The sequence below is a fragment of the Petaurus breviceps genome, unplaced genomic scaffold (genome assembly GCF_028583685.1).
Source record: "Petaurus breviceps papuanus isolate PSGF00001 unplaced genomic scaffold, PetGlider_PUasm1.0 90895, whole genome shotgun sequence".
Classification (NCBI taxonomy): Eukaryota; Metazoa; Chordata; class Mammalia; order Diprotodontia; family Petauridae; genus Petaurus; species Petaurus breviceps.
The window spans coordinates 21,931,870-21,949,278 of NW_027187372.1; the positions used below are offsets into that span (position 1 = coordinate 21,931,870).

A 17,409-nucleotide genomic window follows, 5' to 3' on the forward strand; every position below is an offset into this window, starting at 1 on the left:
AGCATGTATTAAATGCCTACTATGTGCCAGGCAATGTTCTAAGGATAAAAATACAATTCATGAAAAAAATCTCTATTAGTGAGGTACAGATATTATGAGAGGGAAAAAAAGTACATGTATAAATATATACAGAATAAACATGAAGAGAGTAATTGTAAATGAAATGTAACAAAATATAATAGCATTTTATGAGGTGGGGTATTAGAGTTGAGGGCAATTCACTGGATAGAGTGCCAGGCGTGAAGTCAGGAAAACTCATCTTCCTGACTTCAAATCTGGTCTCACAAATTTACTAGCTTGTAATGGTAATGTAAATTTATGTTGTTGCCATCTTTCTAAGATTGTATTGTATAAGATCTTCCCTGTCCCTTAGGTTAAGTGCACCTGGAGCCTATAGTGGGAGGCTTGTTTTTCAGGAGATACTTTGTGATTGGGAAGTGGGGTCAAGAGCATTGTTGCATTCTCTGAGCCAGGAGAAGGTTATATAAACCTTGATGTGAGACTTTGTTTTGGGGCTTACTTTGAGAAGTGTTGTGTGATTTGACCAGACGAGACTTTGGGCAGCCATTAAGAGCCCCCCGGCTTTGAAAACCCCAGACGTTGATGCTTTCCTCTCTGGTAATTGACTAGGTATAGATGTAATGGTTGGACAGTTGGAGGCCAGTACGCTGAAATGTTTCTGTTTGTGTGTAACCTCTGTATACTCTGAAGTTCGGGGTGCTGACTTTTTCCCCTGAACTAGGTAAATATGTTTGATTGATTAAAGCAGCTTGTTAACCCATTTTGAGTTGCTTTCCTTTAGAAAAGCAGTTCTAAGAACCTGTGTTGGCAGCCACCCTGGGGACGCTGGCATGCTTGCCGCTATATAGCTATGTACCCCTATTTGCCTCAGTGTCCTCATCTGTAAAATGAGCTAGAGAAGGAAATGTTAAACCACTCCAGCATCTTCACCAAGAAAATCCCAAATGGGGTCACAAAGAGTTGAATATGACTGAAACATGTGAACAATAACAAATCAGGCTGTCTGCCTGTCTATCTATCATTTACCCAAAAGGGAAAAATTGTTAAGGATTTCCCATCTTCAATGCACTCTACTATGGGGCTGAAATTAAAAAGAAAAAAGGAAGTCGACCTCAGATAGCTTAATATTCCACTATAAGATTTTTATTACAATTCTAAGTATACATCATTTCCCTGCCAATAGGATGCAAGCTTTTGGAAGGCAGAGACAGTTTTCCATTTTGTCCTTTTAACAGCTATAGCACCTTGCATAGTACTCTGAAAAGTGAGCTCCTAATAAATGTCTGTTGGCCTTATTAACCAAAGTAAAAGTGGGTTACATTGTTCTGAATGTGATTTTGTTTTTCTACCCTTTTCATGGGTTGACACAGGTTGGTTTGCTTTTTAATTATCCGCTAAAATCAACCTTTTAGTAATGAACCTCTCCTTACTCAATTTAACAAAAAAAGGCTTTCAAATGCATAGGACCTTCTGGAACTTGCATTTCACAGCCTTTAGAAATTATAGATCATACAACAAAGCCTAAAGAGAAATTCTACCTATATTATTAAGTATCAATACTTGACTTTCTATCCGCCAACACATATACATAGGAACTATAGGAATACAACTAAAAAAACTCTTTACAGAAATTTTTAAAAGACCTAAATAGCTGAATTAAGGGTAATCATTGTTCGAGTAAGCTGAGCCAATGCAAGACAAATAACATTAGGTAAATTAATTTAATTATTTAATGCCATACCAATCAATCTATTAAAGGCTTACTTTAGAGAACTAGAAAAAAGGTAATGAAATTCATTTGTAGGAATAACCGAAAAGAATCTGAAAGGGAGAAAATGGAAGAAAAAAAAAAAAAGGAGGAAGGAGACCTAGCAATACCAGATCTAAAACTATACTATAAAGTAGTAATCATCAAAATGATGAGGTACTAGTTAAGAAATCTAGACAGAGGTTGAAAGTAAAAGAGATCAGCTATATAACATATAACTGCAAAAGAACAAAGAAATCAAGTGTTTGATAAACCCAAAGCCACAAGCTACTGAGGTAAGAACTCAACTAAGTATAGACCTATTTTTCCCACACTATACAAGAGAAGCTCCAAATGGATTAAAAAATTATACATAAAAGGTAAAATTGTAATAGGGGAGGGAAGAAATTACTTTTCATATGTCTGAGTAAAGAGTTCATGACCAAACAAGGGATTTCACAAGATAAAAGGACAACTGCATAAAATTAAATAGGTTTTGCACAAACTAAATCAATAAGAAAAGAAGAGCAGATAAGGGTATCATTTCCAAGATATATAAGAATTGGTTCCAATTTATTAGAAGAGCCTTTCCCTTCCTGATAAATGGCAAAGGAAATCAAGTCATCCAACAAGAAATTATTAAACATTTACTATGTGCCATAGGTGTACTGTGATAAGAACTAGGGATACAGAGAAAGGCAACAACAACAAAAAATTGTTCTCAAGGAGTTCCCAATCTAATGGGGGAGACAACATGCAAACAACTATGTACAAATAAGATATATACATAAGAAACTCTAGATGATCTTAGAGGGAAGGCACTAGCCTTAACTAGGACTAGGAAAGGCTTATTGAAGATGGTGAGGCCTCTACTGGGATCTGAAAGCCACCAAGGAAGACAGGAGAGGGGAAAAAAGGAGGGATAGAATTCCAGGCATGGGTGACATCTATAAAAATTTCTGGAGTTCGGAGATGAAGTGTCTTGTGTAAGAAATAATAAGGAGAGCAATGTCATTAGGTCCCAGAGTACATGGAACCAAGTTATGAAGAGTTTAAAAAACCAAACAGAAGATTTTATATTTGATCCTGGAGGCAATAAGGAGTCAGTGGATTTGACTGAATAGCAGGGTGACTTAGTATTACTTGAGCTTTAAACAGGCAACAGCTATTCTCAATATCAAAAGGAAAAATACTCCAATGTGCTAAAAATTAAGAAATGCACATTAAAGAAACACTGAGGTCCGAACTCATACATAGTGGATTGACAATGTTGATTAAAAAAAACTCAAAAATGAGAAATATTAGAGGAGCTGCAGAAAAACATGCATACCGATGCATTGTTGGAAGAACTTATGAATTGAGCCAGCAATTTTTGAAACAATTTAGAACTATGTTCCAAAAGTTAACAAACTGTACATGTCCATCATCAGAGATTTAAAACAAGAACAAATGGAAAAGAACCTATATATTCTAAATATTTTAGGAGCTGTTTTTCATGGTAAAAAATTGGAACCATAAGGGAATGGCTGAACAAATTATAGCATATGAATATAATGGAATACTATTGTGATTTAAGGAAAACTGAAGGGGACAATTTGGGAAGACATGTATAGAACTGATTTAGAGTGAAGTAAATGGAAGCAAGAGAGCAAATTACACAGTAACAAGGTGAAGACAAATAACTTAGAAACTCAGGAAGTATGAATGATGCAATGACTATAATTCCACAGGACTCATTAGGAAGCTTGCTACCCACCTCCTGACAGAATGATGATATAGACTCGGGGTGTAGAATGAAACATATATGTATAAGACACAACCAATGTAAGAGATGCATTTTGTTTGGCTATGCATATTTATTAGTTTTGTTTTTCTTTCTTCTCAAGTGGGGGGGAAGAGAAAATCAGTTTTTGTTCACTGAAAATAATTTTTTTTAACTTTTTTGGGGGAGGGAATGGTCCAGGGTTATTGGGGTTAAGTGACTTGCCCAAGGTCACAGAGCTAGTTTTGTGTTTAAGTGTTTGAGGTTGGATTTGAACTCAGGTCCTTCTGACTCCAGGGCCAGTGCTCTATTCACTGTGACACCTAGCTGCCCCGAAAATAAATTTTTTTTTAAATAGTGTCACAAAAACAAACTGAGATGTTGGTGGAAAGTATTTACGGAGGATGGGTTGAAAGGTCATTCTCTAAAAAAAAAAATTTAAACCAAAGGGTTTTTTTTTTTTGCATGTAATAACATAAAGCCTAATTTTGGATTTAAAATATCTTCCATATAAACTAAAGAAGGAAAATTTTATAACCACAAATTCTCTATAAATAAAAGTTATAATGTTCTTCTTGGGTTGAAGAATGTCAATCTAAGCTTTAATTTTCTTAATAGCTTTTAAGTAAGATTCAAATTATTTAAAAAACACTAACAATAGGACAGGCAGTGTGGGGTACTGAATAGTACTGGATATAGATTCAGGAAATCTGAATTTATAACCTAATCCTGGCACACAGTGGAAATGTGGCCATGGGAAAATCACAACCTCTCTGATGCTCATGAAACTCCCTTAAGACTGTAAATCATAGATTAGTTGCCATCTGTATGGGCAAAAAGAGTTCCTATACCTTGACAAACTGATGTAGACAAAACAATTTATTTTTGTGGTTTAGAAACCATCAGATTGATTAAGGTTTTAAAAATAAGGCTAAAATGCAACCTTCTCAAAGTTAAAGCCCAACTTTAAAGTTAAAGTCAAATTCAGGACAGGTTTTCTTGTTCTGATCAATTTACAAACTTCCACAATGAAGTGAATTTATTTTTTAAATAGCAACATACAGAGTAGTGATCTAATAAGAATATAATTACTTTAGTGATTTAATAAAAATAAAATTAAATGATTGTATAAACAGCAAGAAAAAAGAAACAATCTTGTTTTAAAAAACACTTCTTTAGGCTACAAAAAAAGATAAAATGAATATATCATAACTAATAATTTTTAAATGCTATTTATTTTATTATATATTTATGGTTCATTGTAAGATTATTTTCTTCATGTAGTTTAACAATTACAAGGCAAAAGAAAGACCTATACTCAAAATCACTGACCAATTTTGTTACTATTAAGAAAACATTCACGGGGTTTCCATTATAAACTTTGATAAAAGCTTTACATTCACGAGTCAAAGGTTAAATACAGGAAAGGAAATGTTTTCTGTCAAATAGTCAGGTAACCACTAATGGTCCTAACTATCAGTAGGAATCTAACTTATAGTAATCAAATAAAACTAAGGAAACTGCCTTTCCATACATAGCTAAATATCTAATGCTTACAGGCTCCTTTTCCATTTGGAAAACTAACACAAAATGTGTAAAACTGAAACATTCTGCTTATAAGGGATTTTCCTAAAAGAAGGGTGTAAAAACTTAAGTTATGATTAAAAAAAAAAAGAAAAAACCTAAAAAGGCTTTCTCTATATAAATATATGTTCCGTCTTTTACTATTTAATTTGGAGTTATAACTGACAATTTTATAGTTGTAAAATTATATCAATCACATAAAGCAAATATATTGTACTTACATAAGCAAGAAAACAATGGCTAGTTTTAAAATCAATACTATCTTCGTATCTGTGGTAAAAACAAGTATTATAAATTATGGACTAGTGAAGTATCAATGTGGGTATATTTACAGTGACCGTGGGCACTGTGAATATTGCATTGGCACTACATTTGGTGGTGAGGATGGGATTGCAAGGTTTCGGACCTCTATTTGGAGGCAGGAGGGATTTAGAAGAAATGCCTATCGCAGAATGGGAGGATTGAACCTTGTGCTTCCCTAGCAACAGGGTGGTCTAAAAGTACAGAGTTCTGCAAAAACTAGTGAAAATTAGAAACTGAGGTTACAGAAGGAGAACCTAGAGATTTAGAAACATGTTTGCAAAGAATACCAATAAAATCTGGGAGAGAGTTGGAGGCAGTGAGTAGGAGGGGCTGTTTTACTAACAGGTTACTCTATTATGTGTAAGAGTAGAGACAAGCTCTTACAAGAAAAAACTCAAATGGAAAGGGAACTGACTGTGTTCCTGTATTCGAACTCTCCTTTAAAAGAGCAAAGCCGGAGGATCTAAGGTGGTAGAAGAGAGGACTGTTGTGACTTTGGCTCATAAAGAGAAGCAGAAATGTAACAGGAGGAAAGTTCATACAGTTTTGGTACAGGGTGAGCCTAGTTGCTACAACAACAACTTCCAGGAGAGTGTATATGTACAGAGTTATACAATGTTTCATGACCAAGCTTTTATGAGGGCAGAAGCTTGCCCCATACTAAGAAGAAAGCAGGAGAATCAGGGAAGCCAATGTTCAAGGGAGATAATTGAAGATTTCACTCAACAAGAGGTTACTGATATATTAAGCAGATTCACCCAAAGGATGGGAGAATTGTTAGTGTATTGGATGGTGAGAATCAGTGATGAAAGAGCTGGAGGAGAATTAGTAGATAGTGTGGACTGCTTGAAATGTATATTTGTCAGAATCCTTTTGACCAGCAAACTTCTAGGGATTTTCATATGGCAAGAGGTAACAATACAATCAACCTGTTAGCTTTAGCTGCTGATGGATGCAATAGAATGTATCCCACTGATTCTATGTGGCCTAGTAGTGAGAGAGCCTGGTAATTGCTTAGAGGCTTCATGAGAAATTTGAAAGAAGTAATGAAAACAGCTATCATGATTGGAGATGCAGATACATATCATGATATCCCCTTAGCAGTTCCTCATAGAAATATCATGGTGAAGATGGCTCCTGCTGCTTTATAAGCACCTACTTCTGAATTGGTGAAATAGGGCACCCTCTTTGGAGGTGCTAGATAAGATTTCACAGCTAAGTGACTTGGGGGATGGGAAAATGATAAATTTCCTTGAGAGAGAGAGAGAAGAGTAAATAGCCAGCAGATTCAAAATCAAAATAGACTGACAAGAATAAGAATTGTTTACTGCTCTATTGAGAGCAGGGGTAGATTTTGGAAAAATTGGTGGTATTCCAACTGAACTAGGTAAATGATATATGTCAGATTAAAATAAGATTGTTAACCTTTTTGAGTTGCTTTCCTTTAGAAAAGCAGATCAAAGAACCTGTGCTAGCAGCCATCCTGGATATGCTAGGGTGCTTGCTGCTACAACTTTGTAGCAGTAGAGACAATAACCAATCAATGAATGAATATGTATTAAGCATCTACTATATGCCAGGCAATTTACTAAGCACTAAGGATACAAAAAGAGGTAAAAGACAGTCCCTGCCCTCAAGGAGTTTACAATCTAATGGGAGAGACAACATGTAAACAAATATATACAAAGCAGGCTATACACAAGATAAACTGAGAATAATTAAGAGGGAAAGTACTAGATACAAGAGAGGTTGGGGAAGGCTTCCAATAAAAGATAGGATTTTAGCTGAAATTTAAAGGAAAAGGGAAGTAAGCAGATTGGGGCTGAGAAGGGAAGAGTATTCCAGGCATGGGAGACAGTCAGAGAAAATGCCTGGAACTGAGAGATGGAATGTCTTATTTGTAGAACATCTAAGGGGCCGGTGTCACTGAATCAAAGAGTACATGAAGAGAAGTAAGGTGTAAGAACACTAGAAAGGCAGGAGCGAGTTAGTCTACGAAAGGCTTTGAATGCCAGAGAATATTTTATTTGATTTTACAGGCAATAGGAACTTATTCTATTGAGTAAGGGGGTATGATATGATCAAACTTACACTTTAGGCAACTCATTTTAGAGGTTGAATGATGGCTAAATTGGAGTGGGGAGTGACCTGGGGTATGAAGAGCAGGCTATTATAAATAGTCCAGGTATTACTGGATAAGGGCCTGCATTGACTGGTACCAATGTCAGAGAAAAGAAGAAGCGTATTTGACAGATGTTGCTAAGAAAAAATTAACAGGCCTTGGCAACAGATAAGATACAAGAGGTAAAAGACAAGAGTCCAGGATAACTCCTAGGTTGTAAGTCAGAGGGACTAGGAGGATTACCTTCTACAGTAACAGGGAATGGGGGGGAAGAGTTTAGGGGGAAAGATAATGAGCTCATTTTCAGCCATACTGAGTAGTGAGTTTTAAGATTTCTACTGGACATCCAGTTCAAAATGTTTAAAAGGCAGTTGGAAATGTGAGACTGGACGTCAGCAGAGAGTTTGGATGGAGTAAGATAGGTAATTTGAGAATCACCAAGCATAGAGATGGTAGTTAAATCCATGGGAACTGATGAGATTACCAAGTGAAGTAGTATGGAGGGAGAAGAGGGTTCTAGACAGAACCCTGAGGGACACCTACAGTTAGAAGGCATGATTTAGAAGAAGATCCAGCAAAGGAGAATGAGGAGTAGTAATACAGGTAGGAAGAAAACAAAGAGAGAGTAGTGTACTGAAAAGAAAGTATAAGAGAGAATGATCAACAGTATCAACATATCAAACAGAAAGGTTTCAAAGAGGTCAAGGAGAATGAAAACTGAGAAAAGGCCATTGGATTTGCCAACTAAGAGATCTTTAGTGACCTTGGAAAGAGTAGTTTTAGTGAAATGAAAAGATCAGAAGCTAGAATATAAGAAGGTCAAGAACTAGTTCCCTTTTTTCTCTGTATCCCCAGAACCTGAGACCATGACTGGCACATAGCAGGTGTTTAACAGGTACTTGGAGGCAGCTAAGTGGTACAGTGGATAGAGTGCCAGGCCTGATGACTCATGTTCCTAATTTCGAATGTATTTTCAGACACTTACTAGTTGTATAGCCCTGGACAAGTCACTTAATAACCCTGTTTGCCTCAGTTCTCATCTACAAAATGAACTACAGTATGAAATGGCAAACCATTCCAGTATCTTTTCCAAGAAAACCCAAAAGGGCTCGGGAGGAGTCAGACACAACTGAAAAATGATTAAACAACAATTGAGAGGAGTTAAAGTGGAGGTACCTACTGTAGAACATCTTTTGAAGAAGTTTAGCCACAAAAGGCAAAAGAGTTACAGCACAATAGTTAGTGGGAAGAGAAGGATCAAATGAGGGTTCTTTGAGGATGGAAGAGACATGAGCATATTTATAATAAGCAGCAGCTAATGATCCAGTAGAGAGGAAAAGATTGAAAATAAGAAAAAGAGTAAAACTGAAAGAGGGGGCAATCTGTTGGAGGAGATAGTATTGAATGAGTTCACTTGAACAAGAAAAGTGGTTAGGTAAGTATGACGGAGGAGATAATGGAAGAAGGCACTAGTGATAGAATATGAGGAAGAAGAGAGGAGAGAGGGATCATGGCGAATGGATTCTCCTTTTTTTCTGTAAAATATAAGCCAAGGGTATAAGGTAAGATGGTAGTAGGGGAGGGGCCATAATGAGAGACTGGAGAAGCTATAAGAAAGTTTGGATTAAGATTTGGAGAATGACTGGAAGTACATGTCGAAGGAGATCAAGGAGTTAGAAATAACACTTAGGTTACAATATATAGGGAATGGAAGAATGGTATTACCTTCAAAAGAAATAAGGAACTTTGGAGGAAGGATTTAGGGTGTAAAGAGGAAGATAATGAATTCTGTTCTGATATAATGAGTCTGAGTTGTTTCTGGGACAGCCCTTTTGAAATGTCTAATGAAAACTGGTGTCACGGAGTTAACAAATGAAGGCCAGAAGGAGAAGAGCCATCACTATAAAACTGATAATTAGCCTTATAGGAAACGATGCGTTCAAAGAAAGAAAACTTACAGACAGAAAAGAAAGGGCCTAAGACAATAAAATATGAAAGAGTCAGTAGAGAAGATTAAGAAGCAACTATAAAGTTAGTACAACTTAGTACAAGAGAGAAAAGCATCATAAAAATGCAAGAAGGAAAGCATATCCAGGAACAAAGATTTGTCAACAATGTCAAGCAGCAGATAGGTCAGGAAGGATAAAAAGACCAAGAGATCCTTCTGTGCTTATTTGCTAGATAACAAATAACATCCTTGGGGCGGCCAGGTAGCACAGCAAGTAAGAGCACCGGCTCCAGTGTTGGGATGACCTGGATCAAATCCCGGGCTCAGACACTCAGCACCACACCCAGAAATAACTGGCCGTGTAACCTTGAGCAAGTTACTTAACCCCGATTGCTTAAAAAAAAATAAAAACAAATAACATCCTAAAGGCTACTTACTTCTTCAAGATGTTTCCCATGCATGGGTCAAAATTATACAAGTATCTTTAAAAAATATAACAGGCATATCCTTTCTTAATAATCCTCTGAATAACAATATGAAACAAGGCATCAAAAAGGTGGAACATTGTCTCCAAAGTTGTACCACTGTAATAGAGTGAAGAATCCAAATCAAGAAAGGATTGTCTATAGAAAGTAAAATCTAGAAGATCTTGTTTGCAGAGAACACTGCTAATTAAACACTGTAAAGCCTCCCAGGGAAGATACATAATCACAAAAAATAATCTGGACTATCTATCTATATAACAAGAAACTAAGTTAAATGAAGAATTTCTATTGTCAGGATACAGGCAAAGACAGTGGAATAAGAAAAAGTAGTATAGTTGAATTCTTTCCCAAAAAACTTCAACAAAGATCTCAAAAGAGCACCAGACCAAGTAGCAATTAGCAAATCCAAGGAGAAATGCCATAGGTCGTTTTTCCATCCCAAGATCATAAATTAAGCCCACATACAAGTGAGAAGGAAAGGAATTAATGGTACAAGGGGAAACGGGTAGTACAGTATTGTCACTCTGGTACTAGAATGCTCATAGATTCAGGTCACATGTAAGTAAGCAGAGCAAGGAGTGTGGAGGGGTCAGGGGAAATGCCTCTGTCACTCTGAACCTGAAAAGCCTCTACCTAAGCTAGTCACTCTGAACCTGAAAAGCCTCTACCTAAGTAAGCTAAAAGGAGCTGGGGCTACCAGCTGTCCATTGGAGCTCTCCTCAAAGACAAATATGCTTTTGTGCTGCCTGGATACAAATCATGGTTCAGAGCTTGTCGAGTATTTTTTTAAAAAAATAGAAAGAAAGAAAAGAAAAAAGGCAGCAATCAGATTGGGCTCTAGATTAACCTATTTAGAACACACTGAAAGTTTATAGCTTCCTGGCTGAGTTGCTGCTGAGATCCTTGAAGAACACTGCACTCAATACTTGGGGGATCACAAAAGCAGGAATCTAGAGAATAGAAAAAGAATAATAGCTTGAATATTTTATTTTTTTTCTAAATACATGTGAAAAAATTTAATATTCACTTTTTTTAAATTTTGAGTTCCAAATTCATTCTGTCCCTGGATTTCCTCCTGCATTGGGAAGGCAAGCAATTTGGCATAGATTATACATGCGTAGTCATGCAACACATATTTCCTTAGTCATGCTATGAAAGAAAACACACACAAAAAAACAAGAAAAATAAAGAACATTTTGAAAAGTATGCTTTGATTTGCATTCAGACTCCATCAGTTTTTCCTCTGGAGGTGAATAGAATTTTTCATCATGAGTCCTTCAGAATTGTCTTAGATCACTGTATTGCTGAAAAAAGCTAAGTCATTCACAGCTGATCACTAAACGATATTACTGTGTACAATGTACTCCTGGTTCTACTCACTTTATTCAGCATCAGTTCACATAAATCTTTCCAGGTTTTCCTGAGAATCTTGCTACATATTTCAATATGAAAAAAATTAGTTCAATAAGTTTTTTCAATCACTCCTCCCTCTTCTCCCCTCCTCTGCATCTCTCATCTCTTAAATATCTTCCCCTACTATCTCCTTTACTCTTGTTTCACATGAAGAACAATCCTTCTCCTTGCCAAAGAAAGCCTTTCTACATGCATGTGATTCCATTCCAGCTTCTCCAGTAGATTGCCTTCTTTATCATTCCCATGGTTTCACTAATCTTCAGTCTCTCCCTGTCTACTAGCTGATGCCTACAGAAATATCCATTTCTCCTTCATCCTCAAACATCCTCTTGAACTGTTCATCCCTGCTAGTTATCATCCTGTTTCTCTAACCATCTGGTAGCTAAACTGGAAAAAAAAATCATCTATAATTTAGGCCTCCACTTTCTTTCTTCTCACTCTCTTCTTAATTCTCTGCAGCATAAATTCTAACTTCATTCAACTGAAACTGGTCTCTCCAAAGTTATTAGTTACCTCTCAATTACAAAATCTAATGACCTTTTCTCAATCCTCATCATTCTTGACTTTTCTGCAACCTCTGACACTGTCAATAACCCTCTTCTTGATACCATCTTCCACACAGGTTATTTGGAACACTTCTCTCTGTTCCCTTCTGTAATGCGAATGTAAATTTTAAAGATCTTCCCTGCCCCTAGGCTAAAGTGCACCAGAAGCCTGGGGAGGGAGGCTTGTTTTTCAGTAGATACTTTTTGATTGGCCAGTGGGTCAATAAGGTTGTTACATTCTCTGAGCCAGGAGAAGGCTATATAAGCCCTGATGTTTAGCTTTGTTTTGGGGCTCACTTTGAGAAGTGTTCTGTGATTTGATATGGATTCTGGGAAGCCGTTTTCCTGAGCCCCCCAGCTTTGAAAAACCCAGAATGTGGAAACCCAGATGTTGACTGGGTATGGATGTAATGGTTGGACAGTTTGGAAATCTGTCTACTTGATGTTTCTGTCTTGATAATTATGCCTGTATACTTTGAGGTTCAGGGTGCTGACCTTTTCTCCTGAACAAGGTAAACAATATATGTCTGACTGATTAAAGTAAGCTTGTTAATCCATTTTGAGTTGCTTTCCTTTAACAAAACAGATCCAAGAACCTGTGGTAGCTGCAAACCCTGAGGACGCTTGGGGTGCTTGCTGCTACACCTTCTTACTTATCTGACCATTTCTTTCTTAGTGTCGGGGGCGGAGGTGGGGGGGGGGGTAGGGCTGGAATTTAGAATGGACCTGCATTAAACAGGACTGGGAAAGGTTTCTTGGCAAAGGCAAGAATTTAAGGGAAGCCAAAGAAGCTAGGAGGCAGAGGTAGAAGGGAAGGCATTTCAGGAATGTGGGGGTCAGTCAATTCAGTCAGTCAATTAAGTCAGATAATTCAGAGTCAGGAAATGGGTACTGGAAATAAAACCATGTGGTGTGTGTGTATGTGTGTGTGTGTGTATGTGTGTGTGTGCACGTGCATGTGCGCATGTATGTATAAATAAAGTCTCTCCTTTCTCTGGGTTTGTAGTGGTATATATGTATACACATAATTTTTTTTACAACTGTATCCTCCATTAGAATGAACTCTTTGAGAGGCAAGATGGTTTTTGCCTTTCTTTGAACTCCCATCACTCAGCACAGTACTTAGCACATAGTAGATCTTTAATAAATATTTATTGACTGACTGACTGACAAGATCATCAAGAGGGTAGAGGGGGAAAAGAAAAGATGGTTCAGGGCAGAACCTTAATAGCAAGAGTTAGTGGATGTAACGTGGATGAACGACCAGCAAAGGAGAAAGGAGATTGACTGAGAAGAAGTAGTCAGAAAGGTAAAAGTTCAACCAGTAGAGAATAATGGCATAAAAATCCAGAAGAGAGAGTAGCTAGGACAAGACGGTGGTCAGTACTGTCAAATGTTGCAAAAGTTAAGAAGGATAAGGATTAAGTAAAAGGCCATTAGATTTGGCCTTTAGTTCATGTTCTCATTACCTCTAACTTAGACTATTCCAATGGAATCCTAATTGATATCCCTGCCTTCTGTCTCTCCCCTTTCAAATCTATCCTTCATAAACCTGCCAAAGTAATATTGCTAAGAAAAAGAACTGACCTCATCATCCTACTGTTTAAAAAGCTCCAGTGATTCCCTATAATCTCTAGAATAAAATACGAACTCCTCCATTTGGAATGGGAGGTCCTTCACTACCTTGCTCTAGACTACATCTTCAGGATTATTGAACATAACTCTTTCAACCAAACTGGACTACTTATTGTCCAAACACATTCTTGTTCCTGTTTCTGAGCATTTTCCCATATCTAGAAAGCTCTGCCTCCTCATCTGTCTTTTGTAATCCTTAGCTTTCCATAAGAAATTATAAAAGTGATGAGTGCAAAGAAACCTGGGGAAGACTTGTATGAACTAATAATGCAGAGTGAAGTAAGCTAGGAGAACAAATTATACAATTACAACAACATTTTAAAGACAAAAAAAAAACCACAAAAGACAACATTTTGATCAATGAACTTACTAACCACAATAGGCTGATGATGTTTTATGCTACTCAACACCTAACAAGAGTAGTGAAGGATTTAACATGCAAAATGAGACATACAGTAGTTGGAGTTTTGGACTTCACCAAACACTATGCCAGTATGTTTCTTTTTGTATATCATCAAAGCAGATAAATTTTGTCTGTTTATTTTATATCCCTCAACTTTAATGAAGTTACTGTTTTAAGTAATTGTAGTTGAATTTTAAGGTTCTCTAAATAGACCATTATACTTGTAAAAAAGCAATAGATTTGTTTCTTCTTTGCCAATACTTAAATGATCCTCATTTTCACAGAGGAAACCATTTATATGCTCCTAAAGGCCTGGCAATCTGGTTTCCTTCCCTATCACTATTCTGAAACGGTTTCTTTCACAGGTCATCAATGACATCCTAATTAATAAATCCACTGGGCTTTTTCTCAGTCTTCAGTCTGTTCATTTCTATGTAGCATAGAATGTTTTTCATATTTTCTAACTCTTCAACACAGAACCTCTATTTTTTCCCATCCAACTTATTTTTCTCAAATCCTGAGTTTTACTATTCTTTCTCTACCTCAAAAATATTCATATTTTCTAAGGTTTCTCTCCTTAGCTTTCTCTTCTCAATGCACATTATTTCCATCTTATCTCTTTTAAAAACAAACTGTTAAGTTTATGTGCATGACTCAATCTGTAACTGCAAGGCTCACTATTTCCTAAGCACATGACATAATTCCAACTGTCAACTGGGTAGATTATGCTCCAAACTTATTATAAATGAAACCAACCTTTTCATCTTTCCCCCAAAGCCTACTTTTTCTTCCTGGTTTCTTCACTTTAATTGAAGATACTACCATTTTCAAGTGCAAGTTGTCAAATATAAGAGTTATCTTTTACTGATAAGGTCATCATGAGAATTCTGGTACCTAGAAAGTCTGTGGTGGTAAGGACTACAAAATAATAGCACACAGACAAGTATGTGAGAGTGGGACTTTGGGGAGAGATATCCTCAAGACAAGAGTCCCCATGGAGGAGAAAAAAAATTTGGGATGCAACCCTGAGGAAAGAGAAAGCAGAAATCTTGATATACCCAAAAAGCAATCTTAGGGGGACAGGGTATCTAGCAGAGAAGGGAGCCAGAGGAAACTGATCTGAAGAGACATAAGTCTAGAAAAGAATGACACAGACCATAACCCATCCCCAGGTTTTCAACCCACAAAATTCTTGTTCATGTTCTCCCAAAAATCTTCACAGGAGGCTAATCCAAGATGGCCGGGGCAACTTTCATGATCTCTTGACACTACGTAGGTACTAATGCAATAAGCAGGATGTGCATCTGTTGTTACCCATCACTCTTACTACATCAGTGGCCCAGTCACACATCTTTTTGGTAATATTTGACTCTACTTTGTGTATATAATTGATCATTTGATTTAAAAGTATTTGTTAAGTGATCATTATGTTTCAGACACTTTAGTATTAAAGATAAACATACTAAAAGCAAGGCAGTCCCTGCCCTCAAAGAGCTTATAGTCTAATAGAGGAATAGAATGCATATAAGAGAGTGCTATTTTGGTTAAAAAAAGTCACAGGGATGGTGATTTTACTAAGAGGCTAAAAATTATTTACACCAACAATGTGTAAATAGTTTCTGAGAAATCCAGGTTTGATTTCTTGGAGACTTTGGTTTCATAATAATAAAAGTGCATCTACAGAAAGTTGCTGTGCCTCAACTGATTCATATCCTCACCCTAAACATTTAAGGATGAAATTGAAAGGTAGACAAATGAAATATGGGGAAAAGTTGTCAAGATTTATAAAAATAAGTGCTTTCTCCACCAATAAGCCCTGACTTGATACATCAAGAAGTGGTAATGACACTAAAGAAAAGCTACACCAACCCAAAACTACACTGACAAGGTCTGTGCTAGAGGTAATATATGCGGAGAACTGCACTGAGGGATAAGTTCTCAAGATATCTGAAAGAAGTGAATACTGAATCAAATGATTGTGGGAATAACAGCATTACTATATGAACAAGAAGACAGCAAGAATATAGAACTCCTATTTTGATGTTTACTTTTTCAACTTTATAGAATTTATAAGACTGATTTTCATGTGTTTCAAAGGCAGCCTTAGTGAAAATATGAGAAGAGGAAAGACAGGTTTTTACAAATGCCATTCCATAGAAGACTACATTTGTAGCCATAAAACTGACTGAAAGGAACAGATGACACAAGATCCTAATGTGCTTAAAACCTGTGGACTATGAAAAAAGCATTTGAATGGGTAGAGTAAAATTAACTCTAAAATACTCTTCTCAAGCAGATATTTCCCATGTACCAATAAAGAATAACAAATAGTACATTTGTAGTTATAAGCGCAAAGATAAGTGTGTACAGTTAACATTTGATTATCAATATCAAGCAAGGCTTATATAAAACAGGGAGAGTAATACTTGCCAAAGCTGTTTACCAACATCAAGGGAATACAGTCAAAACAAGGTACAAATTGAGGATGAGTTACCTATAGACAATGGGATCCTCTAGAAGTCCCTGTGGATAATGCAAAGCCTCCTATGTGAAATCCATAATAATTCAAAAGAATTCGGCTTAATTATTCACAAAGAGTGAGTCGAATGGATGATAGATATTGTTAAGATTATGACAGTCAGTGAATACAGAATATACGGAACTCCATAATTGAATAGGAGGAAGGGAAAGAGGCTAAATTACATTTATGAAGTTTCATTGCTCTTTCAATGATTTCAAACTTTTGCACAGAGGAAAAAAAGTAACATTTTGTTTCATACCAATGTTTCTCAATTTTCAATGAGATATGGTTATAAACTGCTTAAATAAACATAATGTAAAGTAATGTAAATAAAAAAAAACCATAGCATGACTAGTAGTATAAATTGCTTTACTACAAGTACTCACCTAAGGATACATAAGCAAATTTTGCCTCCCGATGTTAAACGACAAAATCCAAATCTCTGTTTACTTTCAATATCTGTGAGCACAAAAGTAAAGTGTTGTCCAACTTGATTTTGGGAAACCCTAAAAATAGTAAGATTATGAAATATTAAGTCATGCAATATAGAAAAAAAGATGCCATAAAAATTCTACACATCCTGAGGATTTCTGTTAGCTAATAACTAAAGATATATTTTATCTTTAACACCGCCTATATTCTTTTAAAATACTAAATATTTTATGGTCAATACAACAGCAGTTATTATATATCTATTTTATTAAATACAAATTACTTATCTAAAATGTTAATGAAATTACCTAACTTTCAATTAAGTCCATGTGATCACTGAATTCTTTCAATTTCTATTTTACCTTCAGGTTCCAGAACATCAGGGCAGTCTTCCTGGATAATTTTTTTTTTCAGTTTTAAATTAATTTATTTAATAGTAGTTTTCAACATTCACTTCCATAAGCTTTTGAGTTTTAAATTTTCTCTAC

General features: G+C 36.2%; 1 protein-coding gene across 4 annotated transcripts in view; it reads right to left on the reverse strand.

Annotated features, from left to right (window-relative positions):
• DENND1B (DENN domain containing 1B) overlaps nucleotides 1–17,409 on the reverse strand; it is a 373,059-nt gene that overhangs the window by 179,080 nt on the left and 176,570 nt on the right. For all 4 annotated transcript variants that reach the window (XM_069074484.1, XM_069074485.1, XM_069074482.1 and 1 more), the window contains one exon: nucleotides 16,876–16,995. In XM_069074484.1, coding sequence (XP_068930585.1) covers nucleotides 16,876–16,995 — 120 coding nt within the window. The remainder of the gene's footprint in view (nucleotides 1–16,875; nucleotides 16,996–17,409) is intronic.